Source organism: Prunus avium, chromosome 4 (assembly GCF_965620075.1).
Source record: "Prunus avium chromosome 4, drPruAviu1.hap1.1, whole genome shotgun sequence".
In the NCBI taxonomy this organism is placed as follows: domain Eukaryota; kingdom Viridiplantae; phylum Streptophyta; class Magnoliopsida; order Rosales; family Rosaceae; genus Prunus; species Prunus avium.
Genome location: NC_142287.1, coordinates 23,825,529 through 23,850,183, shown reverse-complemented (window position 1 = coordinate 23,850,183; position 24,655 = coordinate 23,825,529). Strand labels below are relative to the sequence as shown.

The 24,655-nt window shown below is 36.6% G+C and overlaps 3 protein-coding genes and 1 pseudogene across 3 annotated transcripts; 2 read left to right on the top strand and 2 right to left on the bottom strand.

Moving 5' to 3' along the window:
* Positions 1 to 1,564: 1,564 nt before the first annotated feature.
* On the top strand, positions 1,565 to 9,531 carry LOC110752586 (indole-3-acetate O-methyltransferase 1-like). The gene is made up of 5 exons (XM_021953273.2): positions 1,565 to 1,657; positions 4,427 to 4,525; positions 4,649 to 5,065; positions 8,147 to 8,422; positions 9,178 to 9,531. Exons 1-5 carry the CDS (start codon positions 1,565 to 1,567, stop codon positions 9,529 to 9,531), a joined length of 1,239 nt encoding a protein of 412 aa, XP_021808965.2.
* A 3,854-nt stretch (positions 9,532 to 13,385) lies between these two features.
* Positions 13,386 to 15,021, bottom strand: LOC110772947 (uncharacterized; annotated as a pseudogene).
* Positions 15,022 to 15,825: 804 nt separating this feature from the next.
* Positions 15,826 to 19,188, top strand: LDL2 (LSD1-like2). Its single transcript, XM_021977440.2, has 2 exons — positions 15,826 to 17,995; positions 18,127 to 19,188. Exons 1-2 carry the CDS (start codon positions 16,462 to 16,464, stop codon positions 18,837 to 18,839), a joined length of 2,247 nt encoding a protein of 748 aa, XP_021833132.2. The 5' UTR covers positions 15,826 to 16,461; the 3' UTR covers positions 18,840 to 19,188.
* Positions 19,189 to 19,499: 311 nt separating this feature from the next.
* On the bottom strand, positions 19,500 to 21,303 carry LOC110772954 (protein ULTRAPETALA 2-like). The gene is made up of 4 exons (XM_021977441.2): positions 21,267 to 21,303; positions 20,868 to 21,125; positions 20,138 to 20,489; positions 19,500 to 19,819 (listed from the first exon to the last, which is right to left on the bottom strand). Exons 2-4 carry the CDS (start codon positions 21,055 to 21,057, stop codon positions 19,645 to 19,647), a joined length of 717 nt encoding a protein of 238 aa, XP_021833133.1. The 5' UTR covers positions 21,058 to 21,125; positions 21,267 to 21,303; the 3' UTR covers positions 19,500 to 19,644.
* Between the last annotated feature and the right edge of the window lie 3,352 nt (positions 21,304 to 24,655).

The following is a 24,655-nucleotide window of genomic DNA, read 5'->3' as shown; positions in this document are numbered from 1 at the left end:
CCTTTCATGGTCAAGGTTTGAGTCACTTTAAGTAAACAAAATTTTCTATTTTTGTAGGGTGAATAAAACGGGCCGGAGTTGGTCGTCGGCTGGTGGCGGGGTGGTTGGTGATGGGCAGCGGTGGCTGGCTAGCGCCAGCCGGCGACGGGTGGCTTGCGGTGGTTGGTCAACGATGGGTGGCGACGAGTGGTGGTTGGTTGGAAAGGGTTGCTAGAGGTGGACATGTGGCATTATGTGATTGACTTAAAAGGAGTGGCAATGTGTGTAATTTTGAGAATTTTTAAATGCATTATTGTAAACCAAAGCTGCCTTATAGATTTTAAAGCTTTTCGAAATCCATATAATGATAATTCATGTGATAGGTTTTAGGTTCAAACTAATATATATATATATATATAAATATTTGTCTAACATTTTAAAAAACCTTAATCATAGATTAATCTAATGAGTTTTAATCCGTATATGTCATTAAAATAAACAAATTGAATCCCCCATTAGAAAGAGTCGAATACCCAACAATATGGCTCGTTTGGTTCAAGGTTTAGAAGTTTAGAAATGGTATGAAATGACATTCTCATGTTTGCAATAGCCAACACTAGGGGGAATTTCATACCCTTGGCCTTCCTTGGTAATATTTTCCTCTCACTTGGGAAAACATTTAATGCAATTTTTTGAGACTAACTTACCCCTGTTCTAATTTTTAAATGCCACTTTTCATTAGTAACTTTAAATGGAAAAATAAACGGTATTATTAGAAAAATCAACAGCTTTCCATTCCCAAAATTGCACATACTAAATATGGGAATGAGAAAAAAGTGACATTTCATGGTCCTTATTTCCCAACGTTACCTAACATGGGAATGAAAATCTTCAATTCCCATCTTTTGAGATTATACATGTGAGTTTCATTCCCAAAAAGTTCATTCTGCGAACGAGTTTATGCCCCAATTGGGTACAAATCAAAACCATGAGATGTGGTGTGGTGGTAGCTCACCTCATTCCTTAACCATGTGGTTGGGGGTTCGATCCCCGCCAATGGGAATAGAGCGCATTTCGTGGCCAGCTGTTTACCTCCTTTGGAGAGCTCCCGCGGCGAAAGGGATTAGTCACTATTGTCGGCGGTGGACACCCTTGGATCTCATCCAAAAACCCAATACCTAAATCATCAAAACCAAAGAATTATTATTATTATTATTATTATTATTATCTTGTAAGAAATTAAAGCTTGAATCGTAAAAAAAATTAAGGGATAGAAGAAGATATTTATCTTGTATATTTTCATGATATTTTATAGAAGTGCAAAATCGTTTTAAATCCTAATTTAATACACCCCTACATAGTTTATAAGTATATTTAGAAGGGTGATTGATTGCATGCACTGAACAGGGCTACAGGTTCCATGAATTTGCACCATCTTTTCATTCTACAATTGTCTTGTTGGTTACCCATTTTGGCTCTCGATCTATAATTGTACATATACAAATACTTTGCCTCTCACTGTATATGCTTTGAACAATTTAGCATAATTTCACCCTAGAACCATAGAATTATATTTCTGATAAATATGGCTTCAGATGGACAGCATGTGGTTGTTTCTAACATGGAGATTGAGAGCTTGGATGGAGGCAAAGAAGATGCTGACATTTCCAAAACGCAGGTTAGTCTTTAATACTTATTTTTCTTTTTGATTTTCTTCCAAATCTCATGTTTTCTTTCAATTTTCATGTTGTGGCATGATTTGGCTTGATGAGTCTCTCAGATTGTGCCATGGGCTAATAGATCTGATCCATAAGGCTAATATTATCATTTGTTCTAGCTTGAGTAATTGGTTGCAACTGGGAACCTAAGTTTGAGCTTAATAACTGGGCGTGAGTTTGACTTGAGAAAACCTTGTCAAACTGTTAGACTTTCTTCTCTTAATATTACAAACGTTTGTTTTTGTTTTTTGTTTTTTCCTTAATCTCTTTCGGGTGTAGATTGTTGGTTGAGACTAAAGAGGCATGTGTTGTGGAAGAGTTAGATGGTTTCACTGAATAGGAGTGTGGGCTGCAGGGGTATCCACTAATTCACAAATGGATTTCTTCTCAATCAGAGAAATTTCTTCCTCCATAGCTTTCTTCTAAGCTACATCATCACAGCTTCTTCAAAACTTTTTGGTTCAATGACACATAAGTTACAACTAGCAAACACACCACTGAGATTCATTTTCTTTCTTGGAGTTGAACTAGAACTGAAACCTGGTGATTGTGGTGTTGAACGACTTGCTACTTGAGGAGACCGTGGTGGAACTTCATGTTCAACTTTTTCTTCATTCTCTTCTACTTCAATGGCATCATTAAATTGAAGTGAAGAACCTTGGACAAATACCAATGGGGTCTAGCTCAGTGGAAAAGGGCCTTGACTGGCAAACTAGTTGTCTCAAGTTCGAACCCCATGGCGTAATAGTAGTGTGTGTGTGAGAAACTGTCCTCCCCTGTAGTTTAGACTATCGCTTGTACTCAAAAAACAGAAAGCATTAGACAGATTTTTTCTTCCAATTTGAAGAAGTTTCTTCACTACAAATAACATCCCTCGAATTATAACTTTCTCTTTCTTCAAGTCATAGAATCTATAACCCTTTGTATGACTGTTGTACCTGACAAAGATACACTTCTCACTGTTTTCTTCAAGTTTGTGCCTAAGGTTCTTGTGAACATGAGCATAGCATATTGATCCAAACACCCTCAACTAACTCACAGATTTTTTGGCACTGCATGCTTCAAATGGTGTCAAATACACATCAGTATAAACTTCTCCCCAAAACACATAGGGCCCTTCTCAAGTAACATGGACTTTGCCATTTCAACAATATTCATGTGCTTCTTCTCAGCTGCTCCATTTCGTCGTGGAGCATAAGATGTAGTGAGTTGTCCCTCAAGTCTTGTATCCTCACAAAACTTTCCAAACTCATTTGAAGTGTACTCACCACATCTATCACTTCTTAGAGTTTTAATTTTCAAACCTCTTTGATTCTCCACCATCACCTTAAACTTCTTAAAAATAGAGAGTACCTCTGATTTTTGCCTTAAGAAATATATCCATGTCATTCTTGAAAAATCATCTACAAAAATCAGAAAAAAGTTATCACCTCCATGAGTAGCGGTCTTTGGAAATTGAGATGTGCCAACCTTTTATGCCATAACCAAGATGATTGAACTATATCAACCTTCATTGCAACCGAGTTAGAGTAATTCATCTGAAGGGGGAAGCTTCTATTTATCTTCCTTCTAACCCTTGAAATAACTTGACTTTTATCCTCTTCATCGATTATATCACAGAAATCGTCTCTAAAGTGAACACGATGACAATTCTCATTTAGTTGTCCAACACTTAGCAAATTTTGATCAAGATCCAGAACAAGCATCACATCCTTGAAGAATCCTCTTCCTTTCTTTTTTCAATTGCTATGGTGCTCACTCCAATCACATCTACCCACAATGCAACTGACAGGACTAGCTAGCCCCAGATTTCCCCTTGAAACTTGCGATGAATCCTTCAGATTTGACCTAGAGAGACGTGTAACCCAAGAAGAACTCCTTCTCCTTATTTCTCTGGCTCACAGCTTTTTTATGATGCCTTTAAGCGACAAGGCTCGCAATCTCTGTTTTCCAGGGTTTTATCATAGGTTTTTGGTGCTGTTTTCTTATAAGTTTGGCACTGTTTTTTTTATGTAAGTTTTGGCATACCGGAAAATATGAATTGCCGCACTATAGAAATTGTGAAATATGACGCTTATTTTGGTAGAAATTAAACTCGGGAATTTGATGCCTCAATTTCCACGATTTTTTCTGCACGTCATTTAATAAATTCCATGCTTAAGTTGTCAAACAAGGGAATTGTCAATTTCTCCTCTTAAATTCCCGACTTTTAGCTAAATTCCGAGTTATTTTCCCTCAGCAGTTTTGGATTTTATATATCCGTAGTTGGGATTCGTCGTTTCTTCGTGGTCGTAACAAGGATTAAGGTGTGTTTGGATGTTTTTAAGGAAAGAATACACGGAAATTAATAGAGGTTATACATTAACGTCAAATACAAAGTTTGTGTGGTAAATTGTCAAAAAATAAAATAAACTAGAAACTACCAACATCTCTAGAACATTGAAGTATAATAATTTAAGGACAATAATATTAATATGAAAATTTTCAATTATATTGAAAATTCATCAAGTTCTTACAAAATGACAAGACAAACGTATAGGCCCCATACTTTTAAGCTAATTAAGGAGCGTTGTGCCAACTGGGTGCACATTAGGGAACACAATTGAAAGAGCTAGCTCGGTATCATGATACTTCTGAAAAACAACACCCTCCCTCTCTTTCACCCTTACCACAGTATTAATCTTATTACAAATACTTCTTATTAATTAATCATATTCATGGCTCCCAAGGGAGACAATGTTATAGTTTCAAGTATAAAGCTCGAGAAGATATTAAGCATGAAAGGAGGCAAAGGAGAGTTAAGCTATGCTAACAATTCCAAATCCCAGGTAATTAATTAGTCCATTATATTAATTGTTTTCTTTTCAAAATTTCAAAATTTTCTCATTTGTTCTATATGTTTCAATTTGCTTAATTTATGTGCCCAAATAATTGTGTCTTTAATTTTTCAGGCCAAACATGCAAGATCCATGCTTCCCCTGCTTAAAGAAACCCTAGACAGAGTGCAACTGAGCTCTCGAGAAGCCCCCTTTGTGGTTGTGGACCTTGGATGCTCAAGTGGAAGCAACACCATCTACATCATAGACGTGATCATCAAACACATGGCCAAGCGCTATGAGGCCTTGGGATATCACCCGCCTGAGTTCTCAGCCTTTTTCTCTGATCTCCCTAGCAATGACTTCAACACCCTCTTCCAGTTCCTCCCTCCTATGGCCAACCACGGTGGTAGCATGGAGGAGACCGTCGCAGCCGACATCCACCGCTCCTACTTTGCTGCAGGGGTACCCGGCTCCTTCTACCGGCGGCTTTTTCCATCAAGGTCCATTGACGTTTTTCACTCGGCGTTTTCTTTGCATTGGCTCTCACAGGTAATTAATCCATTATTGGTTGTGATAGATACTTACTAGCTAATAATTAGTCACTTAATTACTTTATTGTTTATTTTTTTAAGAATAAGCGATAAGAGATGACCAAATAAAATTACAAAGCAATTAGGCCCCGAGTCACTTAATCACTTAATTACACCAAGACAAAATGATCCAGCCCCTCATGTCACCGTCGCTCGACTAGTTTGTCCAATTTTGAAGGGGCTGGATCATTTTAACATTTTGTCTTGTGTGAATGACTTTTTTTTATCATTTTCTCAAGCAATTATTGTTTATAGTGTAATATAATACGCACAAAATTCTAGGTTGTAGATGACAAATGTAGTGCAAACAATACCGTTCAAATAGTTAGGGTTAATTTTTCAATAGTAAATTTGGCTTTTCCCTTGAAACTTATTTTTCCTTATCTGCAACTAATCAATTTATTTTTCTATAATTAAAATCCTGACTTTTTATAAGTAAAATTTGATGACTAGCATCCAGCTCAGGAACTTACCTAATCAAGCTTAACATAATTTATTGTACTTTTTTTTATTCCAAAAGTACCCCTCATAGTTTACTTTTCCTCAATTAATTGTGTTGATTTCTTATTACATTGTTGACTTTATTTTTCAATGTGTAATGCTACACTTACCACAATTTTATCCCACATTTCTATACCACATGATATGGCATGTCCATATTATATGCCACATCAATTAAATCAATGAAGTTTATTTTAATTAAGACAATTAGAAAAACAAATACTGGAATAAATCATAAAAGAAAAGAAAATATTAAATAATTTTAATTGATGTGGATGTCCACCTCAACTGCCACATAAAATGGTATAAGGATGTGGTATACAAATTTGGTAAGAGTAGCATTATTCTTTTTCAATTTATTTGGTGCAATTTAGTATTTATTTTTGCCAAATTGGTGGTATTTAATGTTTTTGTTTGTTTATTTTACAATTCATTTGTCTTCTTTTGGCTTGGGATTTTTCCTTTTTTGCAATATATCCAATTTCATTCCGACAATTCTTAGGAATTTTCTTTAATTTAATTTTCATTTATAAATTAATGTACCCATTCTTTTAAAATCAAAATTACAATGTGCCTATTTTTTTATTGTATTTGCAAATATAAGTAAATCATTGTGCTTAAAAATATAGGTAAATTAATATACATGTGAATACACTTACATTAATTTATATAAAAAAAAAGTAAGGTAAGTTTTACTTATAGATAAATATAGGTGCATATAGATAAATAGTGTACCTATATATTTTTCACCTATCTAAAATGAATGCAATAATGTACCTATCTTTTCATTTTAGTTTATAAATTATGCACCTACCTTTTTATATCTAAATAATGCACCTATTTTTTTTTCTCTACATGAATATGTACGTATCATGTATTAGATATGTAGGTATTTTGTTTTGGCATATATCACCAAAATTTTCCGATGGACAATTACCTAATCACTACTTTTCAGGGAAAAAGATTAATTTGTATGAGGCATATTTTCATTGCATTTTTTTGTTTTAGTACAAGCGATAGTCTAAATTAAAGGGGAGGGGGATTTCACACACACACACAAACTATGATGCCGTGGGGATTCGAACTTGAGATCTCTGATTTGCAAGTCAATACCCGTGGGGATTATGTTATTAATGAATGGAAATATTTTTCCTCGCCATTGTAACCCGAGGTGTACCATCACCACTCTTCTTAACACTTAAAACGTGTTCATGGGCCTAACCATAGTTAACTCTTTGCTTTGTATTTGTGCAATCATGGTTATGCTCATGTGTCAAGTGTTGAGAAGAGTGATGATGGTACCCCTTGGGTTAAACTGGTGAGCAAAAGTGCTCTCATTATTGAATAGGTCCCCCCAAATTAAAAGGAATTATATAAATGCTAAAAATAAGGGGATTTGACAAGTAAGATAGATGGCATAGTCTGTAAATATTTGATAATACTAGGACAATTATTTACCTACATTTAAATTTGGGTTTTTTCATAAAAGTTAATAAAATAGGTGAGTTTATGTCTAGAATATAAGAGTTATAAGGGACTATCTTACAACATCTCTACTTTCAATTTAGTACTCTTATCCAATTTTCCTAGGTACGATGAGTAGAATAAATTTTTTTGAATTCAGTTTCTATTTACCGTCTCTTTTTTATTTTTTTGGGATAAATCACAGCTCTTCGTACATAACATAGCACACCAAATCTCCATTTTGGGTGATTGTTGTTTATGGGTTTAGCAAATTCCAGTCGTATCACACCAAATCTCCATTTTGGATTCTCTTATGAACGGCTTTCATCTCAGCCTTCATTTGTTACTTCAGTATACCTTGAATGTTATGAGTTATCCAATCTAATCCTGGGCACCAACGTAATCTTCTTGAAATTACGTTGTGTAAAGAAATATGAAATCTCGCGTCCAAATTCTAAAGGGGGCGGGTGGTGGTTGCTGAGTGGTGGGTTTTCTTTCTCTTCCGGTCTCAAGGGTAGTAGACTGTGGCATGGGGTGGGTCCTTGTGGTTGGGGTTTATTGGGTGCAGGTTGGAAGAGGTCGGGATAGGGAAGGGTTTATTATTACTTTCTGGTTTTCAATTAGTTTTTAATATTTTATTAATTTTTTAAGCAATTTAAGTTTTAAAAGGCGGCCCCACATATGCCACATCAGCACTAACGGAAATTCTATAACGGTGGCAGAGCCACATTGTAAAAGATTTATAAACATAGGGTACCTCATTGTTAAAATTGAAATCACATATACAAACATGCCTTAAAAGTAACTGTATGATACCAAATTGAAATTAACCCAACTATTTAATATTTCCTGAGATATTAACCAAACTTACTTAAAAGAGAGCATACATGGACTTCTTGTTACTTCATGTTTATTGTGTAAAGAGGACTAAACATAACATTAGCTCTTAAGCCAAAATTATAATCTGGCAGCAAATTTATGTAAAGACTCTCTTTTGAGCAAGTTCCATTAGCATTTCGTTAATATGCCCTCTAATATTAGTTGATAATTCTTTTATGTGTTGCGTGGGACCCAGGTGCCAGAGAGTGTGCTAGACAAGAAATCAGGAGCCTACAACAAAGGAAGGGTGTTTATTCATGGAGCAAATGAGAGCACAGCCAATGCATACAAGAAGCAGTTCCAGACAGACTTGGCAAGCTTTCTCAGGTCAAGAGCCAAGGAGCTTAAGAAAAGTGGCTCTATGTTTCTTGTCTGTTCCGGCAGGACCTCAGTGGACCCCACTGACCAAGGTGGCCTAGGCCTTCTCTTGGGGACCTGCATTCAGGGTGCTTGGGATGATCTTGTCCAAGAGGTAATCATGATATATATTGCCACAAAACAATACCATATATTGACACTGGTTATATATTACAATAGGAATGTTCATTGTTGGTGCCGGTGGAGTAAATTGCATCTTTTTTCTGCGAAAATCGTGCTCTGACGCTAATAAATAATGGGAGAATATCACATCCACCCCTGAGGTTAGGCATAATTAGCGTCAGATCCCACAGGTTTCATTTATTGCAGTGACACCCCTTCTGTTAGTTGATTTTAACAGGAAATTACGTTTGACAGATGAGATGTCAATTCTACCCCTCTATTACCTTAAATAATTTAATTGAGTTAAAAAACAAAATTAAAACACATACCCCTTCCTCAAACTTGTGGGGTCTGTTGTAATTATGCCTAAACTTAGGGGATGTGAGTGAAATTCTCCCATAAATAATATTACTATGCAGTTCATGGTACAGCCTTATATAAGCTTAATGTTTCATGTACCACATTTAGTTTATATATATTAGTACAATCGATAATCTAAACTATAGAAGAGGGGGATTTCTCACACACACACATACACAAACACAACTATGATGTCGTGGGGATTTGAACCAGAGAGCTCTGGTAAGCAAATCAAGGTCCTTTTCCATTGAGCAAGACCCCGTTGGGCCACATGATGATAAATTTAATCAAATAAATATTTAGCTTTAGATTATGTTTTTGTATAATTTATACTACTACTTTGGACATAAACTTGTGATGTATATATTAATTACCAATTTTTTGCAGGGTATTATCAATAGTGAGAAACGTGACAGTTTCAACATTCCTGTGTATTCTTCAAGCTTACAAGATTTTAGGGAAGTAGTGGAAGCTGATGGCTCATTCACCATAAACAAGCTTGAGATTTTCAAAGGAGGAAACTCCATTGTAGTAAACCAACCAGATGATGCAGCTGAAGTAGGTCGAGCCTTTGCCAACACTTGTAGGAGTGCAGTCGGAGTGCTCATCGATGCACACATCGGTGAGCACCTTGGCAATGAGTTGTTTTCAAGAGTGGAACAAAGGAGCTTAAGACATGCCAAAGAGCTACTGGAGCATATACAAATGTTTTACATAGTGGCATCAATTTCTCTTGCTTAATTAGAGACTTTGTCTTTTAGTTGTGTTATTTTCACTGCATAGAAGATAAATAATCCACCACACAAAAGAGAGAAGAAAAAACGTTAGGGTAGGGACGCTACCTCCTCTATTTTCCTTCTTTTGTGTGTTTGCTTTGTGTATATTAGTGATTCTGGTAGTCACCTTTATTAATATGTACTTGATGGTGGATTTTGCAACTTTATGTTCATCTGAATAATCAATTAGCCTTTTATCTACTTGTAGTTCTCTTTACTACTTAGTTGGAGGATATTTCAGTCGACTTATACAGATCGATGACAATATATTTATTTCTGATGAGTTTGATACTTAGTTATGACTTGCTCAATTACTATGATGTAACTTTGTTGAGAGTGTATTGACTTATTGTAAAAATATCCTTGTAGTTAAACTATCAATTGTCAAAAAGAAAAATTCCGCTAATAAAAGAGGTAAATGATAAGTTAGTAAAAGGTCATTCTTTTTTATTTCTCTTCCTTTTTAAAAGAAAAGGCGATAATTGTATGCATAAATTAGGCACAAAGTTCATAAGCCAAAAGGGCCAGGACAAATACCCACAAAAGTTTAATACAAAGATGAAAATATCGTAATCACACTTGGTTAATCCAGATACATAGAAACATACCGGCAACATCAAGCGCACACAGTGGCGGAGCCATGATTTCATATGTGAGGGAGTCTCTTAGAAAATATATAATAAAATATTCAACTTCATAATACATTCCAAAGTAACCAAAAAGACCAAAATATCTTCGGACCAAAACATCATACATAAGACATATATAAAGAAATCTTTACAATTTTTTTTCTTTTGGTAATCGACACATAACTTGAAATACCCATTAAAAACTCAATATAGAATAAATCAAATTTTTACAAATCTTAACAAACCATAGGCAAAGAGAAAACAATTAAAAAAAATATGTGAACGCTTGGAAAGCCAACTTCTCGTCGAAAAGCTTTATGATAACTGAAGGAAAAATTATTTGTTGGGTATTTCTCAAAACCCATTATGTATAGGAAAATGAATTATCTAGTAAAACATATCTCATATTAAATTAGTAGAAGCAAAATAAAAAACTCAAAACAAATGCAAGTCCTATTAGTCCCAATATTCTTAGGTTTATCAAAAATTGCAACTTTGACTCTTTAATCCATTTTAAAGGAGAGGGATGAAGAATGGTTACCCTTGGAGCGAATCTTGAAACCTATTAAGATGTTCAAGTAATAGATTTGATCTCTTGCTTGATAATGCTCCACTATGGCTCTTCAAATAGGTACAAAGGATATGCACCTCCCCAAATCTCTTCACCAAGGATGATTGGGATGAGAGAAGAGAGTGCTAGCTCTTCACTCTACCAAGTGGCCGGCCAATGGGGATGTTGAGAGAAAGGTTTGATATTTCCTCTCTTCCAAATTTCCAACTTGAAAACCCTAAAATAAGATGGTTGCCCAAGCTAAATAGAATTCATTTAGATATCCTAGTCAGTTTGAGATTGCAATGCAATTCGGTCATTCTCTAACACAACAGTCTAAGTCATATTGTTGGGATACGGTAAACTCATGTCAAATCCCTAATACAACATTTCTAGGTTATATGATTCACTTGGATGTGATTGCGAACATTCTTGTTTCAATTCTCATCCTATACTCTGGCCAAAGATTCAACGAATCATATCTTTAGAGTATTCTCTCTTCTTACTAAGAATAGTGATTCCTTATTGTAAATTCACATGACTCTGTGGACATGCTAGATATCTCGATGCGCTCCTTTAAGTCATATATTTTAACATGACTGCATAGTGTTCTTAAAGACAAACAAGTCGTACACAAGACAACTGTGATGTCTCAGGTCTAAGGTACGTACTACTTTGCATTATCGCAACTTAGAATTACTTGTTTGACAGTTGGCAGGTGCCTTCAGCACTTCCTGCCGATTCAGCCTCCCATAAGGCATCTTGCAAGGATTTCTCGGGTTCCTCACTGGTATATTCACTGGGACACGTGGCAGCCTCCCAAGCTATTCCCACGAGTCCCACATCGAAAACTTCATACTAAGAGAACACCCAAAATCCCTATAAATTGAGCCCCTTGCCCCAGATACAAGGTAAGAGTTCTACTTGACATTTATGCCCTTGCATTGTCAATAGCTTACGCTATTCTTCTTCGACTAACTTTAGCATCAGAGGGCCTTCGGCTGGTATCACACCGGTGCCTTAGGCCTTACCAACTACTTTCTTTTTTCTCTTTGCGTAGATCACACACGGCTTGCCGAAGGTAGTTCTGATCCCTCGATCATCCACCTCATCTTTAAGTTGGGCCCATTGCTACTCGTCTAGTTTTGAGCACTAACAGGTATAATGTTTCACTTTATTTTTGCGAAAAATTTGAGATTTTTTTCTTCAAAGCAATTGTCTTATGATTTGGAAAATATTTCTGAAAAAAATGCATGAGTCATATCATTCCAAGAAGTTATAGACGTAGCCTTCAATGAATATAACCAAATTTTTGCTTTTTCTTTCAAAGAGAATGGGAAGAATTTTAGTTTTATGATCTCAATTCTATCATGTTGGTTATAAAACGTGCTTACAACATCTTCAAATTCTCTAACATGCACACATGGATCTTCACTATCCATCCCATGAAAAGTAGGAAGAAGTTGAATCATGCCAGGTTTAAAATCATAATTGGACATATTAGTAGGAAAAACAACGCATGAGGAAGATGAAGTACGACTAGGAAGCAAATAATTATTCAAAGTTCACACCGGAGGATTTTCCCCTTGATTAACAAGATCACCCATGGTTTCAAATTCAGTACATGCATGTATTAAAAAGATTGCCAAACAAAGTTTCTGATTCATGTCTTTTAGCAAATCTTCCTAAATGATCTCTATATTGCATGTGAATTCAAACAAGAATAAATAAATAAATTTTTAAAAAAAAACGCAATAAAGACAAAAAATGAATCAACTACTAATCTAAAGAAAAAAAAAACGGAAAAGTAAGAACAAAACAAGGATGAAACAAAACAAAGTCAACGACAGTAAGAAAAAAAACCAAAACAAACAAAAATAAAACAAAATACAAAAGAAATAAAAAGAAAATAGTTTATCGAATGTAAAACAATCATTATAGTCACTAACATAAAGTTTCTCTAACATAGTATTGATTATATTTTTCTACTTATTCTACAATGGGATATTGACCTTCCAACTTTTTCCGAGAACATACCAACGACACATTTGACCTCAAAAATGTAATGATATTATCGAGATGACATATTTCTGGTCGTAAATATTCAAACCATTTCGACGGGATGAGAAGCCTCTTAGAAATAGTCAAACAATTGTGATGGAATGAGAAGCCCCTCGAAAATAGTCAAACAGTTCCGATGGAATGAGAAATCCCTCGAAAATAATCATCCTATTTCCGACAAACATATTTTTTGTTGTGAATAAAGTTAGTGCCAAGTCTTCTAGCCAAATAATTATATTTCCAACGATCATAGAGACTTTTTCCGAGGGTATTTCTTTTGTCACAAATTTCAGCTCCGTGACATATTTCCAACAGACAAAATTTTTTGTTTCAAAAAACACTTTTTCCAAGGGAATTTTGGGCCCTTGAAAAACGTTGGTTGATAATGACAATTTTTTTTTGGTAGTGAAACATGTCTTCTTTCAATTTCATCAAAGACCTAGAATCTTATTTGTTGAATGATGCTACCTAGATTTTATATTATTATATATTTTTATTGTTTGGTTGGGGCTGGCTGTTTATGCAAAGCACCATGAGATTCAGTTGTTCCCTATTTTGTTAAACAGTGCTTGTGGTAACTTATTTCTTGAAAACAATCCCATATCCTCGAGGAGGATCTTCTGTGCAGTCAAGTGTGGCATAATCCACAACTGCTGATGACCCTTCTTTCTCTGCCACACTTTTCTGTGGTGAGAACATACAAGAAACACAGTCTGCCGATAGAAGCAATGAGGTTCGATACTCGTTTTTGGGGACAGAGCAAAGAACTTAAACTGGCCATTCCAAGTGGGCAAAACAGTCATCAGAAGGCATTTGACAGTTGTTGATCCTATCATCTTCCTTGGTCACTCGCACCACATTGATTATAATCTGAGCAACATCCTTAAGGGACACAATAACACTGTTCCTGCTTGATATTCTCTCAACTACTTTAACATATTTTTCTGCAGAGTACCAACTGGAGAGTTAGGCTTCTTCTAAAACTACATCGTTTCCATTGTAAGTGAACCTTAGGTGGTCAATTTGGTTGTCCCAAGTACCCACTTTGGCGGCTTCTACAGAGAAACTGTGAGAGCTGAAAAGCATTCCCAGGGCTTGAATCCAAGTGTAGTCGCGGGTTCGATCCGCTGGCCTGTGGCCAATGAAGCGACCATTGATCTGGAGGTTGCTGTCTGAGACTAAGCCGAACTGCTGGTTGCTCTTGCCATGGAAATAGAAAACAATGCCATCACCACTAATGAAGGGGGGATCATAGCATGCTGATCCAGGGCTATTGCAGTTTGGCTTACGGTCTAAAATATCAAACACTTCATTAAGTTTGTATTCATTAACAGAAAGAATTATCAATGAGCATGATTTCCATGGATTCACCACCCAGTCCTATATGAAACTATAGGGTAGATAAAAATACAAAAAATTTATCTTTCATTTTAAAACAAAATGCCAAATAACGCGTCTCTGTATATAAAACAGACTCATTTCTGAGCAACGTTCTTTTGCCATATGTCTTGGACTACATATTAAAGGGTAAAAAAAAAGCTACTTCATAACTAATTATCTGAATTGATAATCTTATGATATAACATGTCAAACTGTGTGGCAAGAGAACATGTAAGAGAAAGAGGCATTCTTGTGATAAGTATATAAATTTTGAGTACACTAACACAAACAAAATGAACAAAATGATATGAAGGAAAGAATCACAGTCAACATAGCATCGGCTTGCTGGGTTGGTACAATAGAGAGAAGTGTATGCTTTAGCTTGAAATGCTGCACCTGCAACAAATACTAGGACAATGATTAATGCGGAACTGCTTAAGACATCTATAGTTCTTAATAGGTTAAAAGAATTCCAAACAAGGCCTTATGAAGCAGCTGATAGATGTAGCAACTTAATTGGTTTTCCCTTGCTATTTATAAGTTTTTTATTCTGTATTTAATTCTGCTTTACAGTTTAGATGCTTATTTTCAAAGCTTGGGGTAGAATCAAATCTCTGTAACTGGAATTAGAAGTATGAACATGGGCTTTGCTGGTTAGTTTTCCCATTTTGAAGATACATGCAACTTGTTCACATATATAGAAGAGGGATATGCCTTCAAAGTACAAATTTGATCATCTCCTGGTTTGCTTGCAGATGATGAAGGATTGGACTTTTGGTATTAAAATCAGCCATGAGTATCTGCACGTACATACAAAAGGTATTGCCTCACGCATGGCCTTCCCATTAATTCTTGGATTGTGCCTGTGCCTTGTTTTTCTTGGAAAGTAGCAATTTAATTAGACAATCCTCAAGAGAATTGAGTTGTAAAATAATATTCTCTTGAAGAGCCATACACGTGGTCTACATATCCTTCTTACAGTTATCCTAGATGATGATTTGTTCCTCCATTGTAATCTTTCCACATAATGTAGGTGGATTCGTAGGAATGAGAGAATTAGATTGGCTAAGTAAACGGTTAGGAAGTCCGAGAAAGAGGTGAAGTGAGTGTGTTAAAGTGGCGCGTAATAAGTCAACAGGGTCTAGTCGAGTGGAAAAGAGTCTTGACTTGTAGATCAGTGGTCTCAGGTTTGAACCCCTATGACACATTAGTAGTGCGTGTGTAAAGAACTCCTCTCCTCTTATAGTTTAGACTATGACTTTCGCTTGTATGAAAAAAAATGGAAGCATGTAATAATATACTTAGATTGTCTAGGAAATTGATATTTTTCTATAAAAATAACTTCTTTAAGTTCATTGTAGTAATTTTAAAAATAGATTTGTAGACGTGAGTTAGGCCAGTTGGTTAAGGAACTGTGTTATTTTTGCACTCAAAGTTAGAGTAGTTTACAATACCGTTTTATTGAAAACAAAGATCATTGTCATTTTATTTGGGAAAAATTTAATAGATGTCGAGACTCGAGAGATAGAAATTTGGTGTCAACAAAATTCCTTAGGAAAAAGAGAGAAAAATTTACTTTTAGGAGCTTACTTGGTAGGCCACTTCAGGCCCTAAACACTTCGTTAGCGGAGCTTTACTTTTTTGACATTTCGGGTACTGCTCGTCCAAGGCCCACCACCATCCCTTCATTTCCCTCCAATCCCATTCAGTTAACTCGTCTCCCGACCTTTCTTGCTCGCACCAGAAAAACCCTAACTCCTACTGAAAATTACCCGCTTGCGATTCAACTCCGTCCAACCAGGTGAGTCGCCCTTCACTCCCAATCCTGCAAGAACCTTTTGCGCAAACTTATTGTGTATTTTACACACGCTGTCCACTCAAATTCTGACTGCAAAATCGGAAATTAGGCCACAAATTTAGATTTAGTTTAATTTCTGCTGTCACTCTGAGTGATGGAAACTGTGAGTTTCTTGGGCTAAATTACAGATTGGAGTTAGAAATAACATGGGTTTTGTGGGAAGTGATTGATATATGTGAATTTGATGTTCAATTTGTGTGTAAAGATGATCAAAGTCTCAATGATTGATACGAGAATCCATAAAAATATTGTTAATGGGTTGTGACGTAATTGTTTGAGATGATATACCCGTTTGATACTTTGCTTAAAATATACTGGGGCGTTCAAGAAATGCGGGATTGTGTTCTTGATTTGTTTCTAAGCTGACTTATTGATTTGGGTTAAGAAACTGTCACTGAGAGAACACGGTATAGGGTAATGGAGACACCAGGTGCAGATGGTTCTGTTACTAAGCGGTCTCTAAGGAAGAAAGCGGGTTTGCGAAATTATGATGAGAATTTGATGGATGATTTCATAGAGAAGCATTTGGGTGGTACTTTGAAGAAAAGGAATAGAACCAAGGAGGATTTGGAGAAAGAGACCGAAATTGAGGCCATGATAGCATTGTCCCTTGGATTCCCCATTGATGAGCTGCTTGAGGAGGAAAAGAAAGCTGGGGTGGTCAGTGAGTTGGGCGGGAAGCAGCAGAATGATTATATTGTTGTGAGGAATCATATTTTAGCAAGGTGGAGGGGTAATGTGCAAGTGTGGCTTTCAAAAGGACAGATTAAAGAAACTGTGAGTGGTGATTATGAGCATTTGATATCTTCAGCTTACGACTTTCTTTTGTATAATGGATACATTAATTTTGGGGTTGCACCATCATTTGTGGCTAATGTGCCAGAGGAGGCAACCGAAGGGTCTGTCATTATTGTTGGAGCGGGACTTGCTGGGCTAGCGGCTGCAAGGCAGCTTCTGTCATTGGGTTTCAAGGTGGCTGTTTTAGAAGGTAGGAATCGACCTGGTGGAAGAGTTTACACCCAAAAGATGGGGCAGGATGACAAATTTTCTGCAGTGGATCTTGGTGGCAGTGTCATTACTGGCATCCATGCTAATCCACTTGGAGTTCTGGCCAGGCAACTTTCTATTCCGCTTCATAAGGTCAGAGATAAGTGTCCTCTGTACAAGCCTGATGGGACACCTGTTGATAAGGACATTGATTCTAAGATTGAAGTCATCTTTAATAAGTTGCTTGACAAAGTCATGGAACTCAGACAAACTATGGGTGGGTTTGGAAATGATATATCTTTGGGTTCAGTTTTGGAGACACTGAGGCAGTTGTATGGTGTTGCTAGAAGTACTGAGGAGAGGCAACTTCTTGACTGGCATCTGGCAAATTTGGAATATGCAAATGCTGGATGTCTATCAAATCTCTCAGCTACTTATTGGGATCAGGATGATCCTTATGAGATGGGTGGGGACCACTGCTTTCTTGCTGGAGGTAATTGGAGATTGATAAAAGCATTGTGTGAAGGGATTCCCATATTCTATGGAAAGACTGTCAATACTATTAGTTATGGAGCTGAAGGGGTTGAAGTTATTGCCGGGGACCAAGTGTTTCGAGGGGATATGGTCCTATGCACTGTTCCTCTTGGAGTTCTGAAAAAGGGGGCTATCAGATTTGAACCTGAGTTGCCCCCAAAAAAGATTGCAGCAATTGAAAGGTTGGGATTTGGGCTGCTGAACAAAGTAGCTATGGTTTTTCCTCATGTTTTTTGGGGAGAAGACCTGGATACTTTTGGATGTCTAAATGAACATGGCCATAAACGTGGAGAGTTCTTTCTGTTCTATGGATACCATACTGTATCTGGAGGTCCAGTTCTCATTGCACTAGTGGCTGGAGAAGCTGCACAAACATTTGAAAGCACTGAGCCGTCCATATTGCTCCATCGAGTTTTAAGCGTCCTCAGAGGTATGTATTATTTGTGGTTGCCTTCTTCTCATGTCTTTGTGTCTTGATGCTTGGGCTGACTTTAGAAAGCTTCCATCTGGGTCTAGTCCACCTTCTTGTCTTATAGATTTGTTTTATTTGTATTTGGTCAGGTATATATACTCCTAAGGGGATTGATGTGCCTCAGCCGATACAAACCATATGTACAAGATGGGGTGGTGATCCTCTTTCCTATGGTTCATACTCTCATGTTAGAGTACAGTCCTCTGGCAATGACTACGATTTACTAGCAGAAAGTGTTGGAAACCGGCTGTTCTTTGCAGGCGAGGCTACAAATAGGCAACATCCTGCTACTATGCATGGGGCCTTTCTGAGTGGCCTGAGAGAGGCTTCGTGCATATATCGCGCCACAAGACGTAACCAAAACAATCCAAGGAAAGTCATGCAAAAGAATGTTGGACCAAGCAATGATATGCTGGAAGATTTATTCAAGAGGCCCGATTTAGCATTTGGGAATTTTTCGTTTGTATTTGATCCTTCAACAGAAGACCCAAAATCAGTAGGGCTTATGAGGGTTAGTGTTGGGAGTAGTGAAGACAGTTATAAACAAGAGTTATCAAACAACTTCCAACATTCCTTAACCATACCCTTGCAGTTTTATACAGTCATATCTCGTGAGCAAGCATGTGGATTAGAACTGGTGGCGGGAGGAGATGAAAATAGGTTATCATACTTGGTAAAAGATTTTGGCTTGAAGCTGATGGGACCTAGTGCCCTGGGAACTGTAGGTAACTCCTTGACAGTTAGCATTGCCAATGCTCGAAGAGGCAGGGGAAGGAATCGCACGTCTGCTGGACGCCAGTAGGTTGCTTACAGTTCCAAAGGACTAAACGTTGTCTTTATTTTAAGTTGCACACCTTTTGTATATCATCGAGCCATGTAGGTAATTCATTAGCTTCAAGAGAAATTGATCCCTTGGAGTTGAACTGGGAAAGCCCATTTTGTGTCTTTCTGTAGAACATGTCTTAGTCTGATCTTGACCCGGGGTAGCAGCTAACTACAGAGTCAGCCATTCATGCGGCTGTGAAATTTTTGATTAGGTTGAAGACCTTGAACGCGCATCCCATATCAATATAGGGAGCAAAATATCCATAGACATTTGAAGTCAATCCAATCTTTTTGAATGCCATGTATACTCTATATCTGTTCATAAACACTGCTGTTGAAGGTTTGTTGTACGTATAGGCCGGTTGGCCTCACGATATGTTTCATCCTGTATATGCGTGTGTGTCGAAGTGTTGATGAGCTTGAGAGGTTCACTCAAACCTCAAAAGGATGATGGCAAAACATTTGTTGTAAATCATCTGACTTTGAGCCTGTAAGTAACTTCATCAAAACTAAAATAGATGTGAAAGCTATTCTCACCCTTCAAACTTCTACTGTTTTCTATTATTTTCTTCACCTCTAAAAATAAAGTATTAAACGCAATATAGGAAAAACAAACTCAACAGCATGAATATGAGTGTCAGAAAAAAGAAAAAACCATACCATTGGCATAAAAGGCCATCTTTTTCTGAAATCCAAGGAAATTTTAGAAGATCCAAAATTACTACTCGAATAAAACTCACAAAATCTTGAACACGGAGGGATGAGATGAGATTGAGAGGGGCTCATGGTTGGGCATTCTGCATGAAATCAACACAGGTGCGGCAGTTGCAGTCCAAGTAGCGGCATCTGAGGCACCCAAGACACACACAACATGTGCAACCCTTGCATGTTGATGTACGAGGACAACCCCTACAGCTTTTTCGACTTGCTCTTTCTTCTTCATCACCACATTTTATTCTGAAACATGGAAAAAAACAAGTCGTTTAATTATAGTACAATATAATGTCTAGAAATTTTAACATACATGTTATGTCCAACGGTGGAGTCACGTGCAGGACTGAGGTGGTCGTGCCCTCCAACCTACGTGTGGTTCCTTGTGAATTTAGATTCATTTGTAGCATTTCATGAAAGAATTTGCAAAATATTTATGTAATAGTCCCCAACTAAGCTATTCAAACTCCGCCTCTGGTTTATTTCGTCAGATTGTCACTCTTAAAATAAATTAAAGAGTGTACTTAAAAATGAGATTGAAGATGGGAAGATAGAGGAACTCACTTGTCGTATGGATGATCAGAGCATTTCCACTTGTTATTCATGGAGGCATAATGGAAGGCTTTGCACTCTTGTTTCGTTCGCAGGCGAAACCTGCGTTCTTTCTTACACTTGGAGCAAAGTAGAAATTCATCCCTGTGAAAAGTCCCTCTACGCCGACTGCTTGAACCCAATTTGCCTTCATTGGAGGCATGCTTGTAATATCTCATCAGCCCTGATTTCCAAAGTGGGACTTTCTTGCCCTTGATTGTTACCCAAATATTGCTCTTCCACTTTCTAGGTCCCCCCTCTTTCTCCCTTGAATGCTTCTCGAATTCCTCTGGTGTCAATTTGCCAATTTCTTCTAACACCCCCACTGCATTAATTCATATATATAGCTTAATTAGTTCTCAAAGAATACGCCAACAACGTAAACTTTATCAAGTTAGTCGTATGACATGCAGCCTCGTAAAACCTTAAGTGTAGGAAATACAGATTCAAGATTTCGGGATATTCGAAATAGAACAGCTTGCAACGAAAGTTCTAATGCCATGTTACAGAATAAAATTTGAAGGGCTTTGTAGGTTCATGGATGGATCCATGGCTTTAGGAAATAAGCTGAGAAGCACTAGTAACATATTCAAAGGAAGATATTGTCCAGAAAAATCAAAAATAAAGTTAGCATAAATTAGAAAATATCCATACTCTTTACATGAAAACTATAGAATTAAATTGTATTTAGAGCAAGTAGTACCTTCCTCGCAGGTTGAAGGTGCAGAGCATTCACAATTTATTTGGAATTGGCCGGTAGAAGAAATCTTAAGCTTGCCGACTTGATCCCCATATTTCTTGCTTGTGCAACCACAAATCACTTCAACGTAATTTGGCCCTCGCACGAGCTCATGTATGTTCTCCAGTTGCTTAATATCTTCATCTCTGAACATTATTTCATTGCTCTCATCCTTAATCCCAATGTTTTGTCTGGCAGCTGATGATCGAGATCTCCTTGCACCTGTAACTCCAAAAAAAAAAAAACACCAATTCAATGAAAAGAATTAGAAAAGATGCTCTGGATAATTTGTATCAAAATTAAACAACAAAAAACTCATTAGAAATATCGTGTAGATTTTGTGCAATATTAATTAGCACCAACATTTATTGGGAAACTTTTTATGGCAGGGTTTTGTGTTCAAAACCTTGTCAAATTGTAATGAAGCCGAAATGCACTCATCAAGGACATCTAAACAACCATGCAGAGGTAGAAAAACGTGGAGAAGAAGATGTTAGAGAGAGAGAGGTGGCTAAGGTTGACAAATGTATGAGGGTTTGCTATATATGTAAGGCTTATTATGTTTAGAAGTCTAATGGTTTTCCACAAATGCTAATGATGGGAGATCAAGAGAGAGAGAGGTGGCTAAGGTGCATGTTGACAGATACTGCACCATGATCCCTTTGTTGGTTTTGGTTAATGGTACCTGAATATCCACATCGCTATACACGCATCCTTTTTCTATTAAAACCAAAACCCAAAAAAGAGAGAGAGAAAGAGAAAGGAAGAAGAAAGAAGAGAGAAACAAGTACCATATATATAGCATTATTTCAGGACTGTGAATGTGGTGCATTGCAACAGGTGATAATAAATTGCAATACCGTATACTCAACAGGTGAATTAATATATAAAATAAAATATAAAACTTAAAATGAGCTTGCTTAATAATAATTAACCAAATAAGGACCTGTTTGGATGTGCATAAAAGTTTCGAATAAAAACTTAGTATTCTTGCATATATATCCATGCTGAAGTGCTCCTAGTAAAAACATCCAAGGAAACATTTAAAAATAAATAAATTGTTACATCCAAACATTACAAAATTAAAGTGTGTTTTCACTAAACTTGGAAGTGCTTTTACACTGTCAAGAACACTCCAAAACTGATCCTTAATTAACTATTGAAATCGCGCATGATCTTGATTTTAAATATCATTAGATGATAATTGTTGAATCAAAGAAAGAAAAATATACCAAGTGATTATTTAACATATGCGATCTCAGACAGACACACACACACAATATTCGTCGCGAAAATCAACTCTTAAAACATTAAATGCTAGCTCGAATCTATTAGATCAAGAAATATTATTATAGCAAATAATGCGAGATCATAAACTAAAAATATTAATTTAGCTGAAAAAATTATTTGATTATCCTAATATCTCATACCTAAGATGGGGCAAAATTAAGGTATGTGTATTGATCAATTATCGTAGTGAAAGAAACAGTTAATAAGTACTAGCTAGGTGTGTGGGAAAGCAAACAGTAAAGTAATCACATCCCCTTGAAAAAAACTACAAATAAAAACATAACGAATTCTTACCACAAAAAACAAAAAACAAAACAAAACTTGGTCTAGCCCAAAGGCATGCACTTTAAAACACGACCATGGATTTATAGATCATATGATTAGACATGCATGACATTTCATCTTCAACAATGATTCTAACAGAGCATAAAAATGAAAACATGAAAACATGAATAGATTACCTCGAGCCATTTCAGCTGTTGTCCTTGGTCACTGTAAATCAGAGTTACCTCAGGCCATCTTATCTATGATTCTCTCTAAGGTTGTTTGGGTATAAAAGCCTATGTAAGGCTGTTGTTTTTCGTCACTGTCGATGCTTGGCTTAGTGGTTGCTGCTCAAGAGCCAAAATACACAAATGGAGAGAAGAATTGAAGCCCTTTCACATACATATAACAACAATTAATTTCATATCTATGAGATGACCAATATATGCTCTCATAGCCAGGATAGTACAACAAATTTACACACTTTTCTAAGTGTACATAAATGGACAAATGAGAAGAGAAATTGCTTATCTGTGTCGCATCATACGATACACGCTCTACGTGGTCAAGTTATATATGTTAGATAAGTCTTAAGAAAATGAGAAATATTATGAAGAAATGAAAATTAAATAACTCCCAATCATTTCTCATCACGTGTAATGTTTTACTTAATAGTTCATGTGCTTGAATACTTCTAATCAAAATTGGAATATAAGGTAAGTAATAGTACTTTTAACCTGGTCATCAAAACCCTAGCCTCCCTTCTCTTTCGCAAACCTTTTTTGCTGTGTTCTAGGAAGGGGAAAGGAGGCCACTCCTCCTCTCTCCCTCTCTATCTTTTCCTTACCTCCCCACTTATTTTCTCCTTCTCCATCTACTGGATTTGGGGTTTTAATTGTGGGGAGGTTACTTGTGTCTAGATCTGCTTGAATTTGTGGTTTCGTTGGTTGGTGTTTTAGTTGTAAGGTGACTGGCTGCAATCTCGGTGGTGTTCTTTGTCTCCAAGGCGGCGACGGCGTTTGTGGTGGCAGTGGCAACATAAGCGGTAGTGGCTCTTTAGTTTTTGGTTGTTTGTTTGCAGTTTTCTTATTTTGTAATAATTGCATCAACTCCTTGTGAGTTGGGTGTTTGATTGTTTTCTAGTTTTTATTTGTATTTTGTACTTGTGAGAGTTAAAAGTTATAGTTGTATTGGTATATTTGGGCGCTGTGATTCATGTATGATTTGTTCAGGCATGCGGCTTTTATGTTGAAATTTCTCTGGCCTTTTGTGGCCTGTATTTGGATTAACTCTATATGGTTACTAAGTTTTCATATTTGTATTATCCGTTTGTGAGCATTTGTATTTGCCTTTGTGGCTGATGGTCTTACCTTTGTGGCTGATGGTCTGTGTGACTAATTTATGAATACAATTATCACTTCTATAAATAAAATAAAAAAGGTCATCAATGCCAACAAAGAATATCAAACAAATTTTTTGTCATTGACCAACTTGGAAAACCAAAAGAACATATGGCCTTGCCTAATGTACTATGTTGGTTAAGACCTGTAGACTAGACTGACCAAGTGGGAAAAATCCTCTCTTGTAGTACATATATATTTTTCATTTTGTTAGTGCCACTCAGTAACAATATTTGTTACTGTTACTCAGTAACTTTGGACAAGCACAAACGTAAACATAAGGTCTACACAAATGTCTTTTATTACATATTGCATTTGCGTGTGAAAGTTAAATGCACAAATCCCGAAGGAAAAAATAACAAGCACCTGTAGTAAAGCATGTGGAACCTACAAGTGAAGGTGAAAAGAAAGAAGAGTAATGGAGGTGAAGACTTTGTGTTTAGCTTACGAGTAGGGATGGCAATGGGTCGAGTAGGGGCTGGGTATGACAATACTATTCCGGTTCTTGCTCTCCATCCTTGCCTCCATCTCCGAACTCATCCCTGTTTAATAGGTTTCGGGGAATCCCCGTCCCCGTTCCTGTCGGGGAACTATCCTTTATACCTGCCCCGAATCTTCGTTTTTTTTTTTGCATAAAAAATATTTATCATACATTTTAACATTAAGTTTCATATTAAATTATCATTCAACACATCCAAATTAGCTATAAAGTTCAACTCAATTATTCAAAATCACATCAATATGAAATTCCAGAGAAAATTAGGAAGAATTAGGGGAGGGGGGTTAACTTAGGATCAA

Bases quoted from the DNA above. Each gene is read 5' to 3' on its own strand.
- LOC110772954 (XM_021977441.2), bottom strand. From the start codon at position 21,057: ATGTTCAGAGATGAAGATATTAAGCAACTGGAGAACATACATGAGCTC. The intron at 20,490-20,867 runs GTACTACTTGCT...GAATTAATGCAG, and splicing joins ACCTTCAACCTGCGAGGAAG to TGGGGGTGTTAGAAGAAATT. The intron at 19,820-20,137 runs GTGAGTTCCTCT...TCCATGTTTCAG, and splicing joins TCTGATCATCCATACGACAA to AATAAAATGTGGTGATGAAG.
- LDL2 (XM_021977440.2), top strand. From the start codon at position 16,462: ATGGAGACACCAGGTGCAGATGGTTCTGTTACTAAGCGGTCTCTAAGG. The intron at 17,996-18,126 runs GTATGTATTATT...GTATTTGGTCAG, and splicing joins AGTTTTAAGCGTCCTCAGAG to GTATATATACTCCTAAGGGG.
- LOC110752586 (XM_021953273.2), top strand. From the start codon at position 1,565: ATGGCTTCAGATGGACAGCATGTGGTTGTTTCTAACATGGAGATTGAG. The intron at 4,526-4,648 runs GTAATTAATTAG...TTAATTTTTCAG, and splicing joins CTAACAATTCCAAATCCCAG to GCCAAACATGCAAGATCCAT. The intron at 8,423-9,177 runs GTAATCATGATA...AATTTTTTGCAG, and splicing joins GGGATGATCTTGTCCAAGAG to GGTATTATCAATAGTGAGAA.